The sequence below is a fragment of the Scomber japonicus genome, chromosome 11 (genome assembly GCF_027409825.1).
Source record: "Scomber japonicus isolate fScoJap1 chromosome 11, fScoJap1.pri, whole genome shotgun sequence".
NCBI lineage: Eukaryota > Metazoa > Chordata > Actinopteri > Scombriformes > Scombridae > Scomber > Scomber japonicus.
In genome coordinates, this window is record NC_070588.1 from 2344778 (window position 1) to 2367277 (window position 22500).

Consider the following 22500-nt stretch of genomic DNA (forward strand, 5'->3'; position numbering starts at 1 on the left):
GTCAGAAACAGGGGTCAAGCTTCAGGCCATCTTCAAGGACCGCCATCGTACAGATGTTAGCTTTTTGGATCATGTGATCCTGCATCTGGATGGGCCAGATGTTAAGATTCACCTGGAACAAGGTGGGAGGGTTACGGTGAGTTACCTTCAGACACAGGTTCACTTCCTGCTGTTGAAATGGTTCTATTTTTGTACTGCCATGTTCCAAATGTGCCAAAAGCAATCATCAGTTCATGTTTGGTGTTTAGTCTGAATCCCTCAAACCAAAACAAGTTGATAAAGGAGGCATCCCCAACATATCATTGATTTCATTTCCTCCCAGTGTAACACCATGGTATATACACACACTGAGTTCATTTCCTCCCAGTGTAACACCATGGTATACACACACTGTGTTAATGTTCTGAGGTCATCATGTCTTCACTGTGCTCCAGTTTCCTGCTCACAGCTGTAGTACATTTGAACCTTTACATACTGTTCATATTCTGACCCTTCACAGTTTCCTCTCATTAGTCTCTATACCAAACTTCTGAACCACAAATCTATTTTTTATTCATAAATACGTCATCAGTCATTGATAAACACATGATGAAGCTTACAGAAAGACTGCATACTTTAGGTTTTACACTATTTGTTAAAAACATTCACAAGTAGACTATATTATTATTATTATTATCATCATCACATGAGCACCTCTGTCACACATGTTTTACTGCAGTGCTGAGACATTAACTTGTCTCTTTTTGTATTTTCACATGTAAGAAGCATAAAATGTGCAGTAAGTGGACAGATGCAGAGTAATTGCAGAGGATCATATCAATGGTTGGAAAGCTGTCTGTTTATTCCTGTTGAGAATGTTTTGGGGCGGCTGTGGGCAGGAGGTAGAGCGGTCGTCCTCCAATTGGAAGATTGGTGGTTCGATTCCCGGCTCCTCCAGTCCACATGTCGATGTGTCCTTGAGCAAGACACTTAACCCCAAATTGCTCCCGTTGCTGTGCCAACGGTGTGTGAATGTGAATGAATGGTTAGATCCCTCTGATGAGCAGGTTGGCACCCTGTGTGGTAGCTCCTGCCATCAGTGTATGAATGTGTGTGAAAGGGTGAATGACTTGTCATGTAAAGCGCTTTGAGTGGTTGCACAGACTAGAAAGGCGCTATATAAGTACAGTCTATTTATTTATATATATTTATATTTATTTGGCCTAAATTAAGCTGTTGTTAGTCAAGTCAACGTATCAGCTAAGCTAACCTCTGCTAGGTGGGCAGGGACCCTGTGATGCTGCGTTTTAAGAGTCTGTGCTTCAATAACTTTGTACTCAATGCTTGAAGAAGTCCTCAGATCCTTTACTTCATTAAAAGTAGAAATATCACAATGTCAACATGCTCCATTACAATCAAAAGCCCTGCATTTAAAATCCTACTTCAGTAAAGGTACAGAAGTATTAGCAGGTAAAGTCATTTACTTAAAGTATGAAAAGTAGAAGTTCTTGTTTTGCAGAAAATCAGGCTGTGAATATGTTAAATACATGTTCTGCAATATACCTTTGAATTTACTTTCAGAAACTTTTCTCTCGTCTTTTTATTTCTTTGTGAAATATTGGAGTTTTACCTCGTTGGGTTTTATGTATTGAAACAAAGTTTAGAGTAACTAACAACTCACAGACATCTGAAACATGACAAGGAACCACAACTACACACTGACTTCATGTGAAGTTTAGAAATGCTGCTTTAATATTAAACTCTGCAACGCAATTTACAGACTCATCTTACTTCATGTTAAATGTTCATCTGAAAAGTGACTAAAGCTACCAGATGATTGTAGTGGAGTATAAAGTACAATATTTCTCTCTGAATTGTAAAGGAGTACAACTACAAAGTAGCACTGATTTCAAATACTTGAGTAAAGTACAAGTATCTCTAAATGAACCTAAGTACAGTACTGCAGTAAATGTACTTAGTGTCTTTTGATTGCTGCTTGTACCAAACTGTAAATACTGTAGTAATAAAACTGGGAGCAACAGTAATATTCTGTTCAGTGTGTTTGTCTTGTTAGGTTTTAAACTATTTGATTAGTTTGTGTTATAGATGACAGAGAAATACACAAACACTGTAAAAGCTGACAGAAACATGTTGATGGCTCACATGCTCCTCTGCAGTTTGACTACATACTCTTAAACATGAAAAGCTGAAATATTGTTTCTGATAACAGCCACATTTATCTCATGCTGAGAGTAAATGGAAGGCAGTCAGATAAATGCAGTGCAGTCAAAAGTATCAGATGTCTCTCTGAAATGTGGAGGAGAAGTAGAAAGGTCCAAACTGGAAAAAGTGGAGCACAGAAGCAGAAGATGACTGAATCATTGAGTGAGTTTGTCATGTGTGATCATGTGTTTTTCTCCACTTTGTTCCTCTGCTGTGATGCAGCTGAAGGGCAAAGAGCTGACCCTCAGCAGCACACCTGCGAAGCATCACGATGTGGAGCTCACTAAGGACCAAACTGGGGTCACCGCCAAGCTGTTGAAGTCCAAATACGGCACCTCTGTCTTCTTTGATGGCTACACCGCACAGATCTACACGAAAGGTAGAGACAAACACATCCTACATGGATGAAAGAGGGCGGCTCAGTGTGAGAATAATAAACAACTATCATACAAATGTCATTTTTCAAACTGAGGTCTTCCGTTGCTTTACGCTGCTGATGCTGATTAATGAACAACACATCATTTGACTGTATGTTGCAGTAAACACATTCAGCATGGCACCAACTTACACTACCTATGTTGTACACGCTGCTGGTGGCTGGGGGGGTAAGGCTGTGATCAGCTGATTGTAGTGAAAAAACAAATATCTCCAACAAATATTTTGAGTTTTTAATGAAAACGTGTTCTTGACAGAGGGAATAAAAGCAGCTCTCAAAGATCTCCAAAGTAGAGTGGAAACAGCAAATCTGGAATGAGCCTAAACTTAGAAATGACATGAACATAAAAACAGAATCTGACATTATAGTTAACAGTCTGAGGTGTTCATGTGTTTCTTGTCATTTGTTGAGGATGAATTTCATTTAGTTGGATCGGCCCATGTACAGCACACTACTGACTTCATTATCTGGAAAATTCACTGAAAGGATCCTGATTTGTTTCAGTTGCATTTTAAGACATGTTTGTTTTGGTGTGCTGCTAATGTTAGCATATCTGTCATCTGACTCATATTCTCTCCTCAAACTGTCCAGTACCAAGTGGAACCACCATGCCGGGTCTATGTGGCAAGTCCAGTCGGACTCTGAGTGAAGTGAAGGTTGCTGACTTAAGCTCTGACAGGTAAGACCTGGTCACTGACTGCTGCCTCATCACTGGGCTGCATGTATACTAGTAGTGCTGGTGTGTTTATATGAAGGACTGAGGCCTGGGAAACACTGCTGACTTCTGCTGTTTGTCTCCCCCTAGCTGTGACAAAGTGACCAAGGAGACTGATGGCAATAAGTTTGAATGCACGGACATGACTAAACGGTGAGCAGAGACACACCTGAACTGATGCAGTGCTAAGGCTTTCATTATCAACGTCCACATGAATATTAAAGTCACCTACTATAATTACTTTATCAGTACTGAGGACTAAGTTTGATGAAAACTCTGAGAAGTCAGATATAAATTGGGGCGTATGGACCAGGAGGACGGTACACTATAACAAATAAAAGTGCCTGTAAAGTTTTCCAGGTTGGGTGAGAAAGACTAATAAAACTTTCAAATTAAAAGTTTCAGTCAGACAGGAAAAAATCAATATGATATTTGATATTAGATCATTTATTAATATAGGTTTAGATGATAGTCCACATTTAATTCTCCTTGATCTTTCTGTCTCCCATGACAGGTGTGAACTCCTGAAGAAGGCTCCCTTCGACTCCTGCCACAGCTCCATCAAGCCTGATCCCTACATCAAAGCCTGCAGCGACACTCTGTGCAAATACCCGGCGGTGGACGGTCTCAAGTGCCAGTTCCTGGAGGCCTACGTCAAAGCCTGCAGCCTGCTCAACAAGAAAGTGGAGAACTGGAGGACATCGACCAGCTGCTGTAAGACTGTCCTTCACTGTCATTTACATGGAGACAGTATGTGAACAGCTGTTATTCCTGTTTATCTCACTGACTGACTCTAGTAAGTATTGATCTGTGTTTGATCTTTCAGCCTCTGACAAGGCCTTCTGTCAGGACACGTTCTGCAGTGCTCATGAGTTCTGTGCTGAGGATACCAGCGGTGGAACCAGCTGCCTCTGTCGATCCAGTTTTGCCTCCAAATACAGAAAGGCAAAAACTTTTGGTAAGAAGATTGAACAGGGAGACCTGTCTCACATGTGAAATGACACAATATGGCATTAAATATAACAGTTTACATGTGAAAACATGAATTCATTTCATGAGCTGGAAACACCATCTGACATACTGTCACATTAAGTGAGAATTCTCTGTTGAGATTAGAGACACTTTTACTTTACACATTGGATCAATTATGAATCAAAAACGTATTGATTAGTAAAGTATGAACCTTAGTGCTACACATATATGTGTTTCATTGTCCTCGTCTGTCCTGCTGTTCAGGCGAGCCGACCGTCTGCGATAAAAACTCTGCCTCAGTCAGTCTGGCTGGTTGTCTCATGGAGGAAAAGAACATCGACTACTCTGTCTTACACCTCAACGACAAGAAGTGCAAAGGTCAGCGGGACGAAAAGACCCACATGGTGACCTTCGACTTCAAGAGCGACACCTGTGGGACAGTGCTCACGGTGGGCATCTCTTCTCTAATAACTGACTCTCAGTCAGATCCCTTCTGCCTCTCAGCTGAGCTTCTCCTCACACTTGTGTTAGTGATCCATGTGTGGCAGCAGTAACACTGTCTGTATCCCTTTGACCCTGCAGGCCGAAGACAAACAACTTAAGTTCAAGAACTCCATCGTTGCTCAGGACAGCTCTGGCTCCAAGATCACTCGCCATGATGAAGTGAAAATCGACCTCTCCTGCTACTACGACCAAACGAAAGAGGAAACCATGTCCTTCAAAATCAAATCCAGGTGAGTGTTCAACAGGTTTGATCCTGAATCACCAGCTGACAATAACAGTTAATTATTTATTCTCACATTTTAATGAATGACTCATCATTTATAAGTTGGACAGAGAAGTAAAAACGAGCGGTCACAAGTGCAGATTCTGACCAGCCGTGTGTGTGCTGGTTGAAACAGAATTCTTTTATTTCAAATGTCTGATTCAAATGTGCACAAAGCAGAATTAGAAGTGAATTTGTGCTGAAACAGGATCTATGCATCAGTGATACTCATTGTTTAAAGAAAAGGTCAGAACCAGTCACAAGCAGACAAGCATGCCTGAAAAAGCCTTAAATGATCCATAATATACACTCACAGCCCTGACTCTGAACTATCTGAACTGAAAGTCAGAGATTTCCCACATTTGAAAGACGAGTCGTTTCAAGAAACTTAAAGTTCCAATATACATTCAGCCTCACTAGATGTCACACCAGCATCAGCATCAAAACATGTTATTTAAAGTTGGGAAAAAAGGAATATTGTGAACGGACAGCTCACAAAGTTCAGATCAAACTATCAAACTAGGCGGTGCTGATCAAGTACGGATCAAGATTCTGTTGTTTACCATTTCTCACCTCAAATGTTTGCAGAAACATATTTTAGTGAAATGTTTAGCTGTAATTACAGAAAGTTTGTAACCCATGTTGAAATCGACTGCAGCGGACTCACATGCTGGCCATTAATAAGTAAAAATAAGTAAAGTAAAAATGTGTGTGCTAATGTAAAATAGAGGAAGCCTTACAGAAACACTATGATTAAATAATAATCAAATTAAATAATTATAAATATGAATAAAATATATTACCAACAACATAAAACATGCATATTTGCAAGTATTTTTTATATATATGATATTAGTATTGATTTTTTTTTTAAAGAATCGATACCAAATGAGTAGCTTGTATGGAAGTATGGATCCTGCAGTATGGATCCGCCCACCCCTAATACACAGAGGTAGTGTGACTTCATTCACTGCTCAGGTCGCCATGACTCCACTACATCTTCACACAGTAAACACTTGCTGACGTCTAGTCGGGCTGAATGTCGTATTTTGGACCTTTTTAAATGGAGTTATGAAATGCTGAATCATGAATGTTTGGGATCAAATTCAACAGTTTTCCATTTTAACATGACTTGATCCATTCCCTCATGTTCATGGGGACAGTTTAAGTGACTCGCAGCTGTAAAATAAAGATTCATGTTTGCTGATGAATGTAAATTTAAAGTGCCGCAACTGAATTTAAGATGTGCAGGTTGAGTTTTACTCGACTGGACTTGTTGGAGGCTTTAGCTGAAGTGTGTTTACTTTAGTTTATTAGGATTCTCATTAACTCACACAATACTTAATGCATAACAATACATAACATTACTATATTATGTGTGTGTGTGTGTGTGTGTGTGTGTGTGTGTGTGTGTGTGTGTGTGTGTGTGTGTGTGTGTGTGTGTGTGTGTGTGTGTGTTGCAGCTCTGTGACCCAGACGATTGTATCTGGGGCTTGGGAATACACTCTGACCATGAATGCCTTCACCGACGCCAGCCGCACACAAGCTGTGTCATCCAGCACTGAAATCCTGCTGGACCAGACCGTCTGGGTGGAGCTGAAGACGGCCGGGCTGGATGGCACACTGGTCGCCGTGGTGACCGACTCCTGCTGGGCGACCAACGACAAATCACCCACTGAAGACCCGAAATACGACCTGATCAAGAACGGGTGAGAGACACAGAGGTGGAAGCCAGTGTGCTGCTTTGGCATTTCTCAGTCAGTTCTAAATGAAGAAGAAGCAGGGACTCTTTAAGAAACCTGCTTTTTGATTCCACTTACTGAGCCCTGAAAGCAAAGTCTGGTCCTCCTACATTTCCCTCCACTCTGATGATGACCTAACAGACATCACAGTGTAGTGGCCACAGCCAGTGTTGACACATCAGGCAAAGTCTAATCAAACTATGCCAGTGCTCGTCAACATGTTACATGTTTTCAGGAGGTAACAGTTGTTAATGTCGCCGGCTAAAGGCCTTTTCAGACAGGAAGTGATTGACGCTCCTAATTCATTCATTTTCAATGAGAAGCGAGTGGGCACAATCCTGTCAATCTGTCACTGTTGAGCTCATCTCACAGATGCACCTTCCTGCTGCCTGAGCTGAATTGTCTTGAGTGGTTTTCTACGCGACACGCAGTTTAAACCCACTGACGAGACTGATCCTTGTTATCTGTGACTTCCCTGAGATATGCGACTGATATAGTTATTGGGACATAAACACTTTAAAATTACTGGTAAATAAAAAAATAAGCCGTTTCCATGGTTACCATGCACATAGGAGGAGGAACACTGAAGAAGTTTACTTATATTCATGAGTAGATGAGTATATGTAGGTCCAAGTGTGTTTGTATATACGTGAATGTCTTTGGTTATGTGTCAAATCTATAACCTTTTTAAATTGTGCTTTTAATGTGAAAACACTGAATAATATGAACCAGTATGGATAAGCAGTGAGTTCAGACTGAGTCACAGACCAGATGTTCAGGGGCATCTGTGATTCTTTGGATGCTGATGCAGCTCCTGATGTTTGGTGTGTTTTCTTGGTTCTGAGCAGCTGTCCCGACTCTGCTGACAAGACGGTGAAAGTGGAGAGCAACGGAAAGGGAACGTCCAACTACTTCTCCTTCAACATGTTCCAGTTCTCTGGGAAGTCTGGTGACGTCTACCTGCACTGCAAACTCAACCTGTGTGTGAAGAAGGGCAACACCTGCGCCAAGGTACGCCCCCCTTCCCAAATCCTCCCACAGACACATGCAGAACAGCTGCAGTCTGAACACACGTCAGCATGTTCTCATGATGGGTCGATCACATTTCAGATGATTAGTACTGTTTGATTTCTATGGTCACATATCCCAGTAGCTACATTTTAATTGTATCCAGCTAAAGTATTTGTATTTTCATGAATATTTCCTATATGTTATATATATGTTTTCTGTATGAAGCTTCAGACCACTAATATTATTGCAAAACGGAAATCTAAATCTTCATCTGTGTCTTTGTCTTGAACTTTGTCTCAGAGCTGCGATGGCAGTAAGAGAAGACGCAGATCTGCCAGGAACAGATATGTGGATGAAAACCCAGCCTTCATCACCATGGCCTGGACTAATTAGGTAAAAGCTAACTTTTAAAATGCTGATTCATGTCATTGCACTGCAGTTTGGGATACATGACATCATACAGCTGGAACCGATAACTAATGCTAGTTTGTTTCTGTTGTCTTCTCAGGTTGTTTCCATGGTAACTCGGACGGACCTACAGGCTTCGACCTTCGGCGTGATTCCAGATTTTTGCTTTATCCTCCTGAAAAGATTTGCTCAGTTGTTGTTGCTGTGATAACCAAACACTGCTGATCCCTCTCCAGCTTTGATTGAGTCCAGTTTAGAGTTTAGAGTTGATTGAGTCGGGCTGGGAGCAGGAAACAATCTGATCAACTGTGTGAATGAAGCCATGCAGCTCCTATCAGATCTGAGCATGTGCACGTGCATCATTTGTTAATTTGTTAATAACCAACCTGAGTAAATCTTTGAAGGAACGTCTCTAAGCAGAACATGTTGCTGTGTCGTCCTCAGTGATTCACACTTTATAAAGACCAACCAGGCGGCACCGTCACAACAGTTGATCTGAGTCAGGTTCATGTGTTCATATCACACAGAGTGCACCTCCTTCATCCAGCAGCTGAGTCAGGTTCATGTGTTCATATCACACAGAGTGCACCTCCTTCATCCAGCAGCTGAGTCAGGTTCATGTGTTCATATCACACAGAGTGCACCTCCTTCATCCAGCAGCTGAGTCAGGTTCATGTGTTCATATCACACAGAGTGCACCTCCTTCATCCAGCAGCTCAGACACTGATCTGTGATTATTCAGACCCAAAACATCAGAGCAACTTTTCTGCAGTTAACCTTTTTTTTTTATTATTATGTACTTTCTGTAATGGTGAAGGTAAAACATATTATAATCAAATGATTAATCAGTAGTATCAACACTCCTAATCACCATCTTCATATATTATGACAGGTTACTGTTAACAATGAAGTGCTGTTTCAGAGAATCATCAGAGTGCTGAGCAGCTTGTTGTACTGCAACCAAACACCTGATGGCAGCAGTGATGAGCCAGGAACTGAGATCAGAGCTCTGAGAGTCAAACCACTTTAATACCAAGAATATCAATTTACTCTCAAATAACAAAAATCAGCTGATGATTGATACAAAGCTCAGCTCAACTCAGAGATGCAGACGTAGATGAAGGATTTACAGTGACCGAAGGGAGTGTTGTCTTTCTTGTGTGAACTAGTCAGTGATTAATGAAGGCTTTTAAAGGGTTTAATTCAATACACTTTACTGTCCATTCATTGTGGTTTCTGTATAAAACTAACATAAACTGTCTGGTGGAGTTTTTCTTTTTGAACCACCATAAAATGTGCCTCATCCAAAACCTGAAAAACTCAAAGTTAAAAGCAGTTGACGTGGAAGAGTGCAGTGGATCCAAAGTTCACGGAGACATTGTGCTGTGAAGTGTCAGATAACTTTTTCAGAGACGTTGAAGACATTTATTCCATCCTGTCGGCACTGGTTAGATACAGAGACAGTCAAATGCAGACCACAGTATAACCTTCTTCCTTTCTATCTCTTTTTGATATATTTAATCTGTTTTTGTGAGCAGCAGCCTGGAGGCCGTCGTCAGCTTGTGCCTTTAATACAATATCAGATCATGCTCAGATGTAGACATCAGTTCAGTCTCATTCATGTTCATCCTGAGAGAAAGTCCATATGTTAATTATCAGTAGATTGAAGTGAAATGTTAACTGTGACTTCAACTGAACCAAACCTGTGGCCTTAATGACACTGAGACATGTGGTGGTGCTGTTTCATCTTTACTATATTTGTGTGTAAGCATCAAAGACCAAAAAAATAAATGAATAAAGGGGATGTGGGTAAAACATCAACATCAGTTTGTGTGTTTTTATTGATTTCTTAGTGTAGTCTTCACTGTGTGCTGTCTATCATGTTCATTTTACTTTTCTATCACTGGACTCATGTTTGATGAGTGCAGCTCAAAGCGGTTTCTCTCTAAGGAAACTTCATTTATATAGCACCTTTTATACAGATAGGACCGATCACTCTTAGTGTCAAGGAGAGATTTTCCATTTCTACAGCCCTGCTAGAGGATCTCAAGCAGCAGTAAGGTTTATACAGCGGGAGACCTTTAAAAGTAACTAATTACATTACAAAGTTAGTCCCCTTAAAAAGTAACTAGTTCTATTCCAGCATTACCTTGTGAGAACAGTAATTGGTTAGAGTACTTTAGTGTTGCTTTGTGATTCCTCATTGAGTTTTAGTCCAGACATCCTTTAAATATAATGACTGTCCCATCATCACACAGCCAAGTCTGGCCCATAATCTGTAAATCTCTACACTACTATCAGGAATGACAGACACAATGTAGTCTTTATAGGACTACACATACAAGTTATAAACTCCATCCAGGCTTTTAAACACATCTATCACTGCAACAGATCAACACACACTACTTACATGTTACTGTAATGTTCTTACTTCCTCCCACTAATTCTAAATAATGGGAATATTTACACCAAGTGAATGCTGTCCCTTCTGAGCTGCCGTACAGGTGTGCACTGATATAACCGGAGCACGTAGCCGGCTGTCTGCCTGCCAAAAAAGGAATAGGGAGAATTTGTGGCATATTTTCTTTTCTTGTGGTAAAAAGGTAGCTACAGGAATAGTTGGTTAAAATAATAACAGATTACCTTTTTGAAAACATAACTAAACAACTGAGTATTTAAACTGTGGAGCTAACGCGTTAGGTTACCCCCAATGCTGCTGACAGGTAACCAGCGAGGACTGGTGTGATTGTATGGATTTAAATTACTGCCAAAACTCCACAAACACACAAAACATGTTTTATTCACACCCAATGATTCACAAACAAACTCAGTGTGGTTTTCAAAACATCATTCACAAACTAATGCATTTTGTTTTGCAAATAAGAAACTACCTATCAAACAAATGTATGACAGTACAAATGTACTATGTTTCAGAAAAAAAATAGCATATTTCTTTAAGTAAAAAAAACCAAACTAAAATCTTTAAAGTACAACAAAAAAAAATCTTTCATGTACAACTTAATTCTACAACTCCGGAACTGTCATGTGACTTTTGGCAGTAATATTCCGCCTTGCTGATCCATACACAAATGCACTGAGAGCCACACACAAATGTCCTGTAATTCGCACTCCACACCATCAGGTGGTGCTGTTGAGAGTCAATTTAAGGCCGTCAGGATGCCCGCTGCCCCCTCCCCCAACAATAGGACCGACCAGGATTCATTCATTTCAACTGGCCACCTTTGACTCTAGTCCAGCTTTTATTATTCTTCTACTTTAATTTATTAAAATATATAAATATAATATTAAGTTCATGATTTAATATTTTTTAAGTATTTTCTCTTGCATTCATTGGTCTCCAGTTTTTTGTCACAGACACGATTCCTACTCGCAAACGCAAGTTTTGGGGGATTCAATTAAGACAATGAGCAGCCAACAGGTGAGTTTGTGGTCGTTGCTGGTGAAAAATTAAATGTCCAGAAATGTCTTTCGTGGGTAGGATGATAAATATGTAGTTTATGGTACCGCAGGAGCTAATCCAGTTTACACCGATTAGGCTAACTTAACTTTTTATTCTGTTTCTAACTTAACGAAATGAAACTATGGCAACATATAACGTTAGTAACTTGATACATCTTGGTCTTTTGAAGTGAGGACGACCTCAGTCCACACGCATTTGTTTTACCACCATTTGAGGAGTCGCCCTGCTTTCGCTGCTTCACATTGAAAGGTTTGAGAGGATTTTATTCTGAAAGGTTTATAGGAAGTGTAACGCGGTAATTTGCGCAAACTTTTTTAGCATTCACATGAAATCAGGTAAAGACGTGGAGATATTTAGCGCTAATTTGTTCACGTATCAGTTATAAATAGTACAGGAGGTTAAAGTATAAGCAGAAACAGCCACAGTGGGGTGTTACATGCTGCAAACAAACCGGCTTTGTCCGCCGCGATCTGCACTTTACCTCCAACAGGTGAACTATCGTATATCAATGCTTTTACATGCCGTGCTGTCTGGTGAAAAACACTAACATCAGCAATTTTATTGTGAACAATTAGAAGAAAGACTATTTAAGTTTGTTTTTTGTTACCTTTCCAAGTTGATGTGAAGTGGCGAAGTTATGAGATCATGATAACAATAGAAAAAGCAATTTATTATTTTGAGCTGTTAAAATATATATATATAATTATATATGTCTGGCCGTTTTTTTTTGTTTATGATACATATAGTTCAATTACCACTTTATCTACAGTTTGCAGTAGTTGGGTGGTAGTTAAACAAAGCTCTGTAGCTTTTTCAGTAGTTAACTACTTGGGTCGTGTAGTTTAGCTAGTTAATTACAAATTGCAAATTCATAGTGTTTGAATAACATTTTTGGTCATAAAAGAAAAAAGATGCTGTCATCAGACATTTGGTACTGTTTTACAGGAAAGACAGGGATTTTATGGGATTTTGATGTAAAAATAATCTGATGGTGTTTATTTGACATATATGTCATATCAAGAGCCAAATGAACAATTAACACAGGAACACTACATATTAACATTTATTTTTCACTTCATGAGGCATTTAAGATGTATTTAGGAGTATACTCTTATTCTATACAACCACAGAATCACTAAAATTTTGACTACATGATAATTGATCAAGGAATTTCTTCTGTTTGCACAGGAAACTCTGGTGACACAAAGCTGTTTGATGGAGAGCCAGACCATCTTGTACTTTCATCCTCTGTATTCCTTGTTGAGAGTGACCTGTTTCTGATGGCAGGCTGAATGATTGGTCATTGCTTTTTGCATGGAGGTCCTGCAATGACAGGCCTAAGCCCTGCAATTGTTCACATCCTGTGTGGGGGCACAGCTGAAACTGCCATCATAGAAATGACTGACTGTCCAGACATTGATGTATGGGAGAAAATTACACTGGTGTGTATTCTGCAAACTACATGATTTTTCTTAGATTCTTCTAGATTGGGTTTAAGAGTGTGAACTCTCATCTGATGAAAAGGAGAGCCTCGACACCTTATGTCTTGCATGGGAGCTTCCTTTGATGAGAGAAAACAACCAAAGATGGCTCTTTGAAAGGCTTCTACGTCATGCAGTATTTGAATAGTGTTTAAACTACTTGACATTCGTATCTCTTTTAAGTATTTTTATAGATTTGAAATGCAGGACTTTTACTTCTGAGTACTTTTACATTGTTCTATTGCTACTTCTAAATTGAAGGCAAAGTACAAGTATGTTAAGGTTGTATTTGAGTGCAGTACTTGATTAAATGTACTTACATTACCGTATTTTCCGCACTATAAGGCGCACCTAAAAGCCTTCAATTTTCTCAAAAGCTGACAGTGCGCCTTACAATCCGGTGCGCCTTGTATATGGTTATTACGGTAATATTTCGTAGCCTCCGTAGTCAGGGGGCGTCGCCGAAGTGACAGCGTTCCACACCATTTGGCTCTATTTTGACCCCAAAATGTCTGAGCATTTTTACGGGCTTTAGGCTCTCATGTGCAAGCACCTCTGTACACACTACACATTGGAGAAGTTGTATTTTGTTGACAACGACGCATGTGAATCCATATTGTAAATATTCCTCTCGATACTTGCGACACTTGGAGGAAGGCTGATCCGACAGCGCCAGAGGTCGATGGCCAAGGCGATTCTCCGCTCTCCTCTGCTACCCTCTCCGCTGCCCTCTCTACCCTCTCCGCTGGCTTCTCTGCTGGTTTCTCTGCCCTCTCCGCTGGCTTCTCTGCTGGCTTCTCTGCCCTCTCCGCTGCCCTCTCTGCCCTCTCCGCTGGCTTCTCTGCTGGCTTCTCTGCCCTCTCCGCTGCACTCTCTGCCCTCTCCGCTGCCCTTTCTGCCCTCTCCGCTGGCTTCTCTGCTGGCTTCTCTGCCCTCTCCGCTGGCTTCTCTGCTGGCTTCTCTGCCCTCTCCGCTGGCTTCCCTACCCTCTCCGCTGCCCTATCTCCCCTCTCCTCTGGCTTCTCTACCCTCTCCGCTGCCCTCTCTGCCCTCTCCTCTGGCTTCTCTACCCTCTCCGCTGCCCTCTCCTCTGGCTTCTCTGCCCTCTCCGCTGGCTTCTCTGCCCTCTCCGCTGGCTTCTCTGCCCTCTCCGCTGCCCTCTCCGCTGCCCTCTCTGCCCTCTCCGCTGGCTTCTCTGCTGGCTTCTCTACCCTCTCCGCTGCCCTCTCTGCCCTCTACGCTGCCCTCTCCGCTGCCCTCTCCGCTGGCTTCCCTACCCTCTCCGCTGCCCTCTCTGCCCTCTCCGCTGGCTTCTCTGCTGGCTTCTCTGCCCTCTCCGCTGGCTTCCCTACCCTCTCCGCTGCCCTCTCTGCCCTCTCCTCTGGCTTCTCTACCCTCTCCGCTGCCCTCTCTGCCCTCTCCTCTGGCTTCTCTACCCTCTCCGCTGCCCTCTTCTCTGGCTTCTCTGCCCTCTCCGCTGGCTTCTCTGCCCTCTCCGCTGCCCTCTCTGCCCTCTCCGCTGGCTTCTCTGCCCTCTCCGCTGGCTTCTCTGCCCTCTCCGCTGCCCTCTCTGCCCTCTCCGCTGCCCTCTCTGCCCTCTCCGCTGCCCTCTCTGCCCTCTCCGCTGCCCTCTCTGCCCTCTCCGCTGCCCTCTCCGCTGCCCTCTCTGCCCTCTCCGCTGCCCTCTCTGCCCTCTCCGCTGCCCTCTCCGCTGCCCTCTCTGCCCTCTCCTCTGGCCTCTCTGCCTCCTCCGCTGGCCTCTCTGTCTTTTCTTTGCTCGGTATTAACCAACGTTTCATTTTGAAAAATCAGCAAAAAATCATCAATGAGCTAGTTCAGAGAAAATCTACTGCTCCGCTTTGTGATGTTAATAGCTAATAGCTTCTATTCTGTGCGCCTTATAATGTGGTGCGCCCTATATATTAAAACAATTATAAAGTAGGCCATTCGTCGTCGTACGGTGCTTTTGGCAAAAATGTTATTCCAACTGTCACAGAGAAGCCGGTAAAGAGCCTGGGAAGGTGGTACAGAGCCGAGCTGAATGACAGGGCATGCTCAACCAAGCAGAAGTGTGGCTAAAAGCACTGGAGAAAAATGGCCTTCCAGGGCAGTATAAGGCCTGGGGCTACCAGCATGGAGTCCTTCCAAGACTCCTGTGGCCTCTGCTTGTGTATGAGGTTCCGTTGTCTACTGCTGAAGCTTTGGAAAGGAAAATTAACAGCTTCCTGAGAAGGTGGCTGTCTGTCTCAAGAAATCTGAAATTATTAATAAGAACATCAGCAATACTCACACTCTGTTTGCTATGGTTAATAAGCTTAGGACCCCCCCCCCTACATGCAATGAAACAGCTCAGCAGTTTAAACCAGAAGAGGCCCCAGAATGGAGCCTGTCATTTTTGTTCACTCTGATGTTTAATTACCTATTGATACATAATAGTCCCTGTCTTTTAAGCAGGATTCAAACCACTTTATTACTGTGCCAGGTAGTCCCACCCAGTTTTTCAGTCGGTCTAGTAATATGTTGTGGTCGACCATGTCAAATCCAGCACTGAGATTCAGTAATGATAATGTCAGGAATATCATTCATTTCATTGACGTTTTACATGTGTTTTCAGGGAGAGGTTTTTTGGGTTCAGTGACTTTGCTTTTTGCTGCTTATTTTTGTTGTTGTTGTGATTTGCACAGCTTTAATAAATACCAGACTAGTAGGAAGTATCAGTAAGAGTAAACATATTATACCATCAGAATGACACCTAACATGCCCTTTTCTTAAGTTACTGTATGTCAAAGTGTGGCATTTACAGTATCTTATTATAGTTATTACATGAATATGAATGAATAAGTACTTTATGAGAGAGAGAGAGAGAGAGAGAGAGAGAGAGAGAGAGAGAGAGAGTGAGAGAGAGAGAGAGAGTGAGAGAGAGAGAGAGAGAGAGAGAGAGAGAGAGAGAGAGAGAGAGAGCCTTGTGGAGTAAATGACTGTTTCTGTCCTATTCTTGAGATGGCTGGGTAGCAATTGTAGTAGAGACATAATATTCATAATAGTTTCATATCCACTTTAGACATTTTAATGATGATCTTAAACTGCAAAACAGATTGATGTGTTTGTTCATTAAATTTAAGGATATTTTTATTGAACATTTTATTCTTCATTAAAGTTGTTGACTGGAATTGTGGAATAGTAACAGCCAGGCAAAGGACTAACAATGAAAACTGGCCTTTCTGGTACATTTACATTTCTCTGAATGTTAATTGATGTACACTCTCCATTTTTAAATAAATACATTGAAATTGAAATTAGGTAATACGTAGAAATGATTCATTTGAGTTCTTCACTTCTGAGTCTTTGTTTTGAAGAACAAATTAACCAATTTATGTATTTCTATCTAAAGTTCACCCAATCATAAATCTTGCTTAATCCAGCTATGTTTTGATATATGACCAGTCATTATGTTCAGACATGAAAGAGATTTGAAGTGTAACAATAAAAATGTGTTCATGATAAAAAAAAAGGACAAACAAAAACATACAGCACATCTCATCAAGCTTGAATCTGATTATCAGCAAGCTCTGTTCATTCTGGGTTTTCCAGCTATAAGTGCATTCATGTGAAAGAGGCAGAGCTGTTGATTATGAGAGACATCACCAGAACCCTGAATGAAGTATTTCATATGATGACATGGAGCGGTGATACATGCTGGAAGTTTTGATAATATGAACAGCACAGCCATATTATTACATGTTATACATGTCTTTAGTATGCATATGTAGACTATATTTGCTTTTATGCTGGATTATAAACAAAGTATTCTAAAGATGTGATGCACATAAAAAGATACCACAGGAGAGAGAGAGCTAATGCCTGATGAAGTCTATCTGATTGAAATGTTGCATTTAAGTGCAGCTGGTCAAAGCAAGAAGTCAGGACACGATGTTCAGTCACTGAAGAACATTTAATAAGTCAGCTGAATGCTCATAGTATGTTGATGCCATTGTTTTGTGTGTGTGTCCCCCGCTTCTCAAACCAAAGTGTACACGTGTTCACACATCTTTGTGTCAGCTGAATGCACATAGTATGTGCTTTTATTTAGGACATACCTGAATGATTATACCGTGCCTCACCCATCACATGTCTCATAATGGAGCCAAGTTGAAGTGGCTTTTACATTCTTTGAAGAGGAATGTCGCTCAGGTAGTTTTATAAATGTCATACAGGTGTCTTCATGATTAAAAAAAGAACAAATGAAAACACAGAGCACTTATGTCATCAAGCATAGTTGACACCACAAAGCTAATGATCTCCTCCGCTTTCATGTGTGGTATTTTGCTCCAGGCAATTCTCTATGTGACTTTGCATGAAGCTGTTTGTGCTTTATTAAGCTGACGGTTTTCATCAAGTTTCCTCTGAAAGAACTCAAAGGGCTTTTTGATGTGACTGGGTTGTAATGTATCTAAGTGTCTTCTTAATTTGTTGGGTCTCATACTGTCAGCTGTCACAGTTTTCAGACATAAAATGTACTCTGGTCTCTCCTCTTCCACCTGATTCACTGTGAAGACAATAGCAAGATAGGCTCTGTTATATTTTCTTAACTTGTGTTTTGGTTGATGACCTTCAGCAGTCTTGTGTGTCTCAGATGCATGGCCTGTTTTTTCTTTTCTCCCCTGTCAAACATCTCTCCATCCGTCTCATTTATTCAGGTTTATTGTTCTGACGTGAAAAACATTAGTTTGTTCCGCAATACGTTTCCTCCCAGTAATGTGGCATCCCCTGTCATGCCTCTGATGAAAGTTTTATATCTTTTATTACTGATCAAAGTGTTATTCAGTATTATTTCATGGAAATTAAAGTCCTGCAGTGCTATATACTGTATATTTGGTTTTCCTGGTTTTTCAACACTGTGTATGGTGGGGACGGTGTGCTGCTGACCTCAACTCGGTACATTGTGGATTGGTAGAAGGAATACTTCAAAGACCTCCTCAATCCCACCGACACGCCGTATGGTAAGGAAGCAGGGCCTGGGGAACCGAGTGCGGGCTCTCCTATCTCTGGAGCTGAGGTTGCCGAGGTGGTCAAAAAGCTCCTCGGCCTCAGGGGTGGATGAGATCCGCCCCGAGTTCCTCAAGGCCCTGGATGTTGTGGGGCTGTCATGGTTGACACGACTCTGCAACATCGCGTGGACATCGGGGGCAGTGCCTCTGGATTGGCAAACTGGGGTGGTGGTCCCTCTTTTTAAGAAGGGGGACCAGAGGTTGTGTTCCAACTATAGGGGGATCACACTCCTCAGCCTCCCTGGCAAGGTCTATTTGGGGTTACTGGATCCAGGAGCAGCAATGTGGTTTTCGTCCGGGTCGTGGAACTGTGGATCAGCTCTACACCCTCTGCAGGATCCTCGAGGGTCCTGGGAACATGTGTTTTGTGGACTTTGAAAAGGCTTTCGACCGTGTCCCTCGGGGAGTCGTGTGGGGGGTTCTCCGGTAGTGCAGGGTATCAGACCCCCTGATACGGGCCGTCCGTTCCCTGTACAACCACAGCAGAGAGGAGAGCTAATGCCTGATGAAGTCTATCTGATTGAAATGTTGCATTTAAGTATAATATTATATTATTAATCTTTGTGTGTGCAGCTGGTCTCTCTGTGTGGAGGTTCGGTTTGCATGAGGGCGGGTTTGAACTCACACTCACACACACACACACACACTCACACACACACACCTGTATGACAATCCTGTGTGATGCTGTGTGACGCATCACTAAATCATCTTCTGTAGCTGCAGTCATAACTGGATTCACCGGCTAAGAGGCCCTGCAGCAAAAAAACAACAAAGCAAGAAGTCCTGTCCAAGAACAGAAGAAGTCACACTGCAACGCCTCACCCATCACATGTCTCATAATGTGACAATGTCTAACAATGTCTAATCATAATGGAGCCTAGTTAAAGTGGCTTTTACATTCTTGGCACACAGGTAGTTTTATACCTGTCACACAGATTAAAAAAAGAACAAATGAAAACACAGAGCACTTATGTCATTAAGCATAGTTGACACCACACCTAAAGACGAGCTCCTCTGCTTTCATGTGTGGTATTTTGCTCCAGGCAATTCTCTATGTGACTTTGCATGAAGCTGTTTGTGCTTTATTAAGCTGACAGTTTTCATCAAGTTTCCTCTGAAAGACTCAAAGGGATTTTTGATGTATCTGTAGGAGTGGAAGGGATTGTGTTTGGTTATTAATAATAATTAATAATTATAAAATAATTCTAATTTATTAAAAAGAAAAAAATGATTGATTTAATGGTTAATTTGGGGCACCAAACCAGACCGGGACCATAAACTGTCCTACCACTACAACTAATGAACAAACACGAAGCAACAGCTGTGTATGATTAAGACTGTACGAATAGACAGGTGTGTATGTGTGAGTGGGAGAGAGGGAGCATGTGTATGCTTGTGAGTGGGTGTATCCAGGAGCGTGGAAATTCAAGATGGCGGACTCTGCAAAGAAGTCTGGTCACACAAGAACAGGGGGCGGATACGGGGGCCGTTACCACTAGACAATATGATGCAATAGCACTGACTCGTGGTCAACCCTCCCAAACACACCAGCTAAGTGACTGAGGATGAGGTCCCTCCGGATGTAGCTTGGCTGTCCTGTGTTACCTCACCAACACCTGTGTGATACAGGATGTGAATGTATATATGTGCGGTTAGTACAGGGAAAGAGAAACAAGAACAAAGGAAGGCTGACCCAGCAGCAAACACGGACACGGCGGTCCCAAAACACAAGCTTAACACAGCAATACAAGATAATACTAAACTAGTATTAGTGTGTGTAACACTAACAACTCAGACGAAAACCTCTTACTATAAGATGGGTAAAGATGAGGCTTGAAGCAAGTCGTAGTGGGCTCTGTCTGTCAGTATAAGACCCAACACCGTCCTCCAGTGTGAGTCTGTGAGCGCGGTTCTGATCTTCCCGAGGTTGATGGGGCTGGTTTCGGCGGAGTGATGCGGAAACTCAGACGTATCCAAAGTTCTTGGGCTGTGGGTCATTAAGTTATCCACAAGTCCCAAACAAAGAAATCTCTCTTCCTTCTGCAGGTACGATTGAGAGCGGCTGGTCTGTGGTCAGTTGCATTCAGGTGAACGCAGTTGAAGTCTCCTCTCGTCCAGCGAGTTGAAGCTTTGAAGGAAAGGTAAGCCACTCGCTTTAACAGAAAGAAAACGTCTTTCCTTGCTTGTTTGTGGAAATTTTGCTGTTGAATGTTTTAAATGCGTCCTTATAATCAGCATCATCAGCATCACAAACTGATTTATCTCCACTGTGTCAGGTTGAGGCAGAAATCTCAGGCAGAGAACTTAATACCTGGACAATCGAAAATAAAACCAAAGCTGTTTGACTGGTCAGGTCAGAATCAGAATACTTTATTGTCATTGGACATTACTGTTCCAACGAAATTCTCATGCAACCCCTGAGTGGTGCGACATAAACAACATGACAGACAGTATAAAAATATATAAGAACATACCGTAAATTCTGGACTACGGAGCGCACCTGATTAAAAGCCGCATGCTCAAATTTTAGAAAGAAAATCAATTTTGTACTTGTACAAGCCGCACCGGATTTTAAGCCGCAGGTGTCCCACGTTGTAATATGAGATATTAGCTAGGGTTGGTCCGATCGGCGATGCCTGACAGCCATCACGCAACCCCCACCCCCTTGACTACACACATTTAGGGCGCACTGCGCAATCGTACTGTGCCCAAGCACGTTTGCCCCCTAAAGTCCGGATTATTTGGCGAGTGTGCCCTGCTTGAGGGAAAAGAAGCCAATTTTCATCCAGCGTGCTGCATGGACTTCATTACATCTGCTGCACCGCTGCTACCACAATTATCAAATGCTAAGTTTATTGTCTGTGACTGTGACCCTCATAAAAGTAATATTTTACAAATCTGCATTATATAAACTAACGAAATTCGTTAAAGTAAGTCATTTGGCGACTTCTAAGTCATTAAACTAAGTCTTACTTTTACTGGAGTAATCTCCAGTGTGGGAAAAAAGTAGCGGCTTATAGTCCGGAATTTACGGTAATCATATACAGTCATCATATAAACAAGTCAGTGTAGATGCTGCAGCCTGTATTGCACCTTGAATTGCACTTATTTAAAGTTAACAATTTAAAAGAGTCTATTTCTGGAGATTGCTGTTCAGCTCCCTGATGGCACAAGGATAGAAGCTGTTCAGGAGTCGTGAAGTGCGGGTTTTAAGGCACCAGAGGGCAGTAGCGTGAGCGTGATTTGGGTGAATTGGTCCTTTAATAATCACTTTTCTGCTAACCTGAGTGTCTGCATCTGCTCATGTCATTGAAGAGACTGGTATGTTTATTCATATTCCATGTTACCAGTATCACAGAGGTTACTGTCGCAGGACAGACGCACAACACATGAAGATATGAACCAACCTTTTTGGACAAACTGAACTAAAACTGTAAAGTGTTCTGAGCTTTCATGCTTTTGTTCCTGGACACTGTTAATTAAAACACTTAAAAATAGTCAATCAGGACTCTTGGAAATGAAGAAGCAATCAATGATAGGTAGGCTGGTTACGTAAAAAACATAGCATAACAGCTTGTTGTTGTTTTTCTCAAAGCTGGAACCAATCCCATGATAGGTTATGGAATGTAGCAGAGCAACATCAAACAGATCTATGATTTTTGATGCCTGAGGTGCGGCAGTGTGTGTGTAATTAAAGAGATTTAATTAAATGTGTCACACCACTGACTTTACTGACAACCACATCTTATCTTATTACATAACCAGGAAATAAAATAATTTGTAAAACTTATAGTTCAAAATGTAAAGGCTAAAACATAAAATGTGTTATCATAGCTGATCAATATGGGTCTTATTTCATACTTCTTTGCCATCTTGCGGGAATTTGCAAAAAATCCAACAAATTAAATACAATCTGTAATTAAATGTGACCCGCCCACAAACACTGAATCCGGTGAAACCAGTCTGCCCTGATTACATCCCTATAAATGTAGGACATGCTGTGATAAAGGAGCATTGCAGGTGACGAAGCCTCACAAGAGAACATTTTCCTCCAGATTGGTCGGAAAGCCTCCAGAAGGTAAGACAACCTGACCACTCATCTATGTCTCTCTGAACTGATTGCTCTACCCATCGCATCGTTAACCCTTGTGACTCACCAGGGACCTAGAAGGGCTTTCAACCTTGATTCCATAGTTACTATAACATAAATTCATGCATTCTGTTTTAGAGGACTTTCA

At 41.7% G+C, this 22500-nt stretch overlaps 1 protein-coding gene across 1 annotated transcript in view; it reads left to right on the forward strand.

Annotated features, from left to right (window-relative positions):
• Positions 1 to 8237, forward strand: part of LOC128368298 (uncharacterized) — a 33200-nt gene extending 24963 nt beyond the window's left edge. The window contains exons 11-21 of the mRNA XM_053329089.1: positions 1 to 136; positions 2425 to 2581; positions 3230 to 3317; positions 3444 to 3506; positions 3868 to 4067; positions 4180 to 4311; positions 4590 to 4774; positions 4908 to 5059; positions 6555 to 6800; positions 7682 to 7844; positions 8145 to 8237. The exon at positions 1 to 136 is cut by the window's left edge and continues 111 nt beyond it. Of these exons, the coding sequence (XP_053185064.1) occupies positions 1 to 136; positions 2425 to 2581; positions 3230 to 3317; positions 3444 to 3506; positions 3868 to 4067; positions 4180 to 4311; positions 4590 to 4774; positions 4908 to 5059; positions 6555 to 6800; positions 7682 to 7844; positions 8145 to 8237 (1615 nt within the window). The remainder of the gene's footprint in view (positions 137 to 2424; positions 2582 to 3229; positions 3318 to 3443; positions 3507 to 3867; positions 4068 to 4179; positions 4312 to 4589; positions 4775 to 4907; positions 5060 to 6554; positions 6801 to 7681; positions 7845 to 8144) is intronic.
• Positions 8238 to 22500: the final 14263 nt, after the last annotated feature.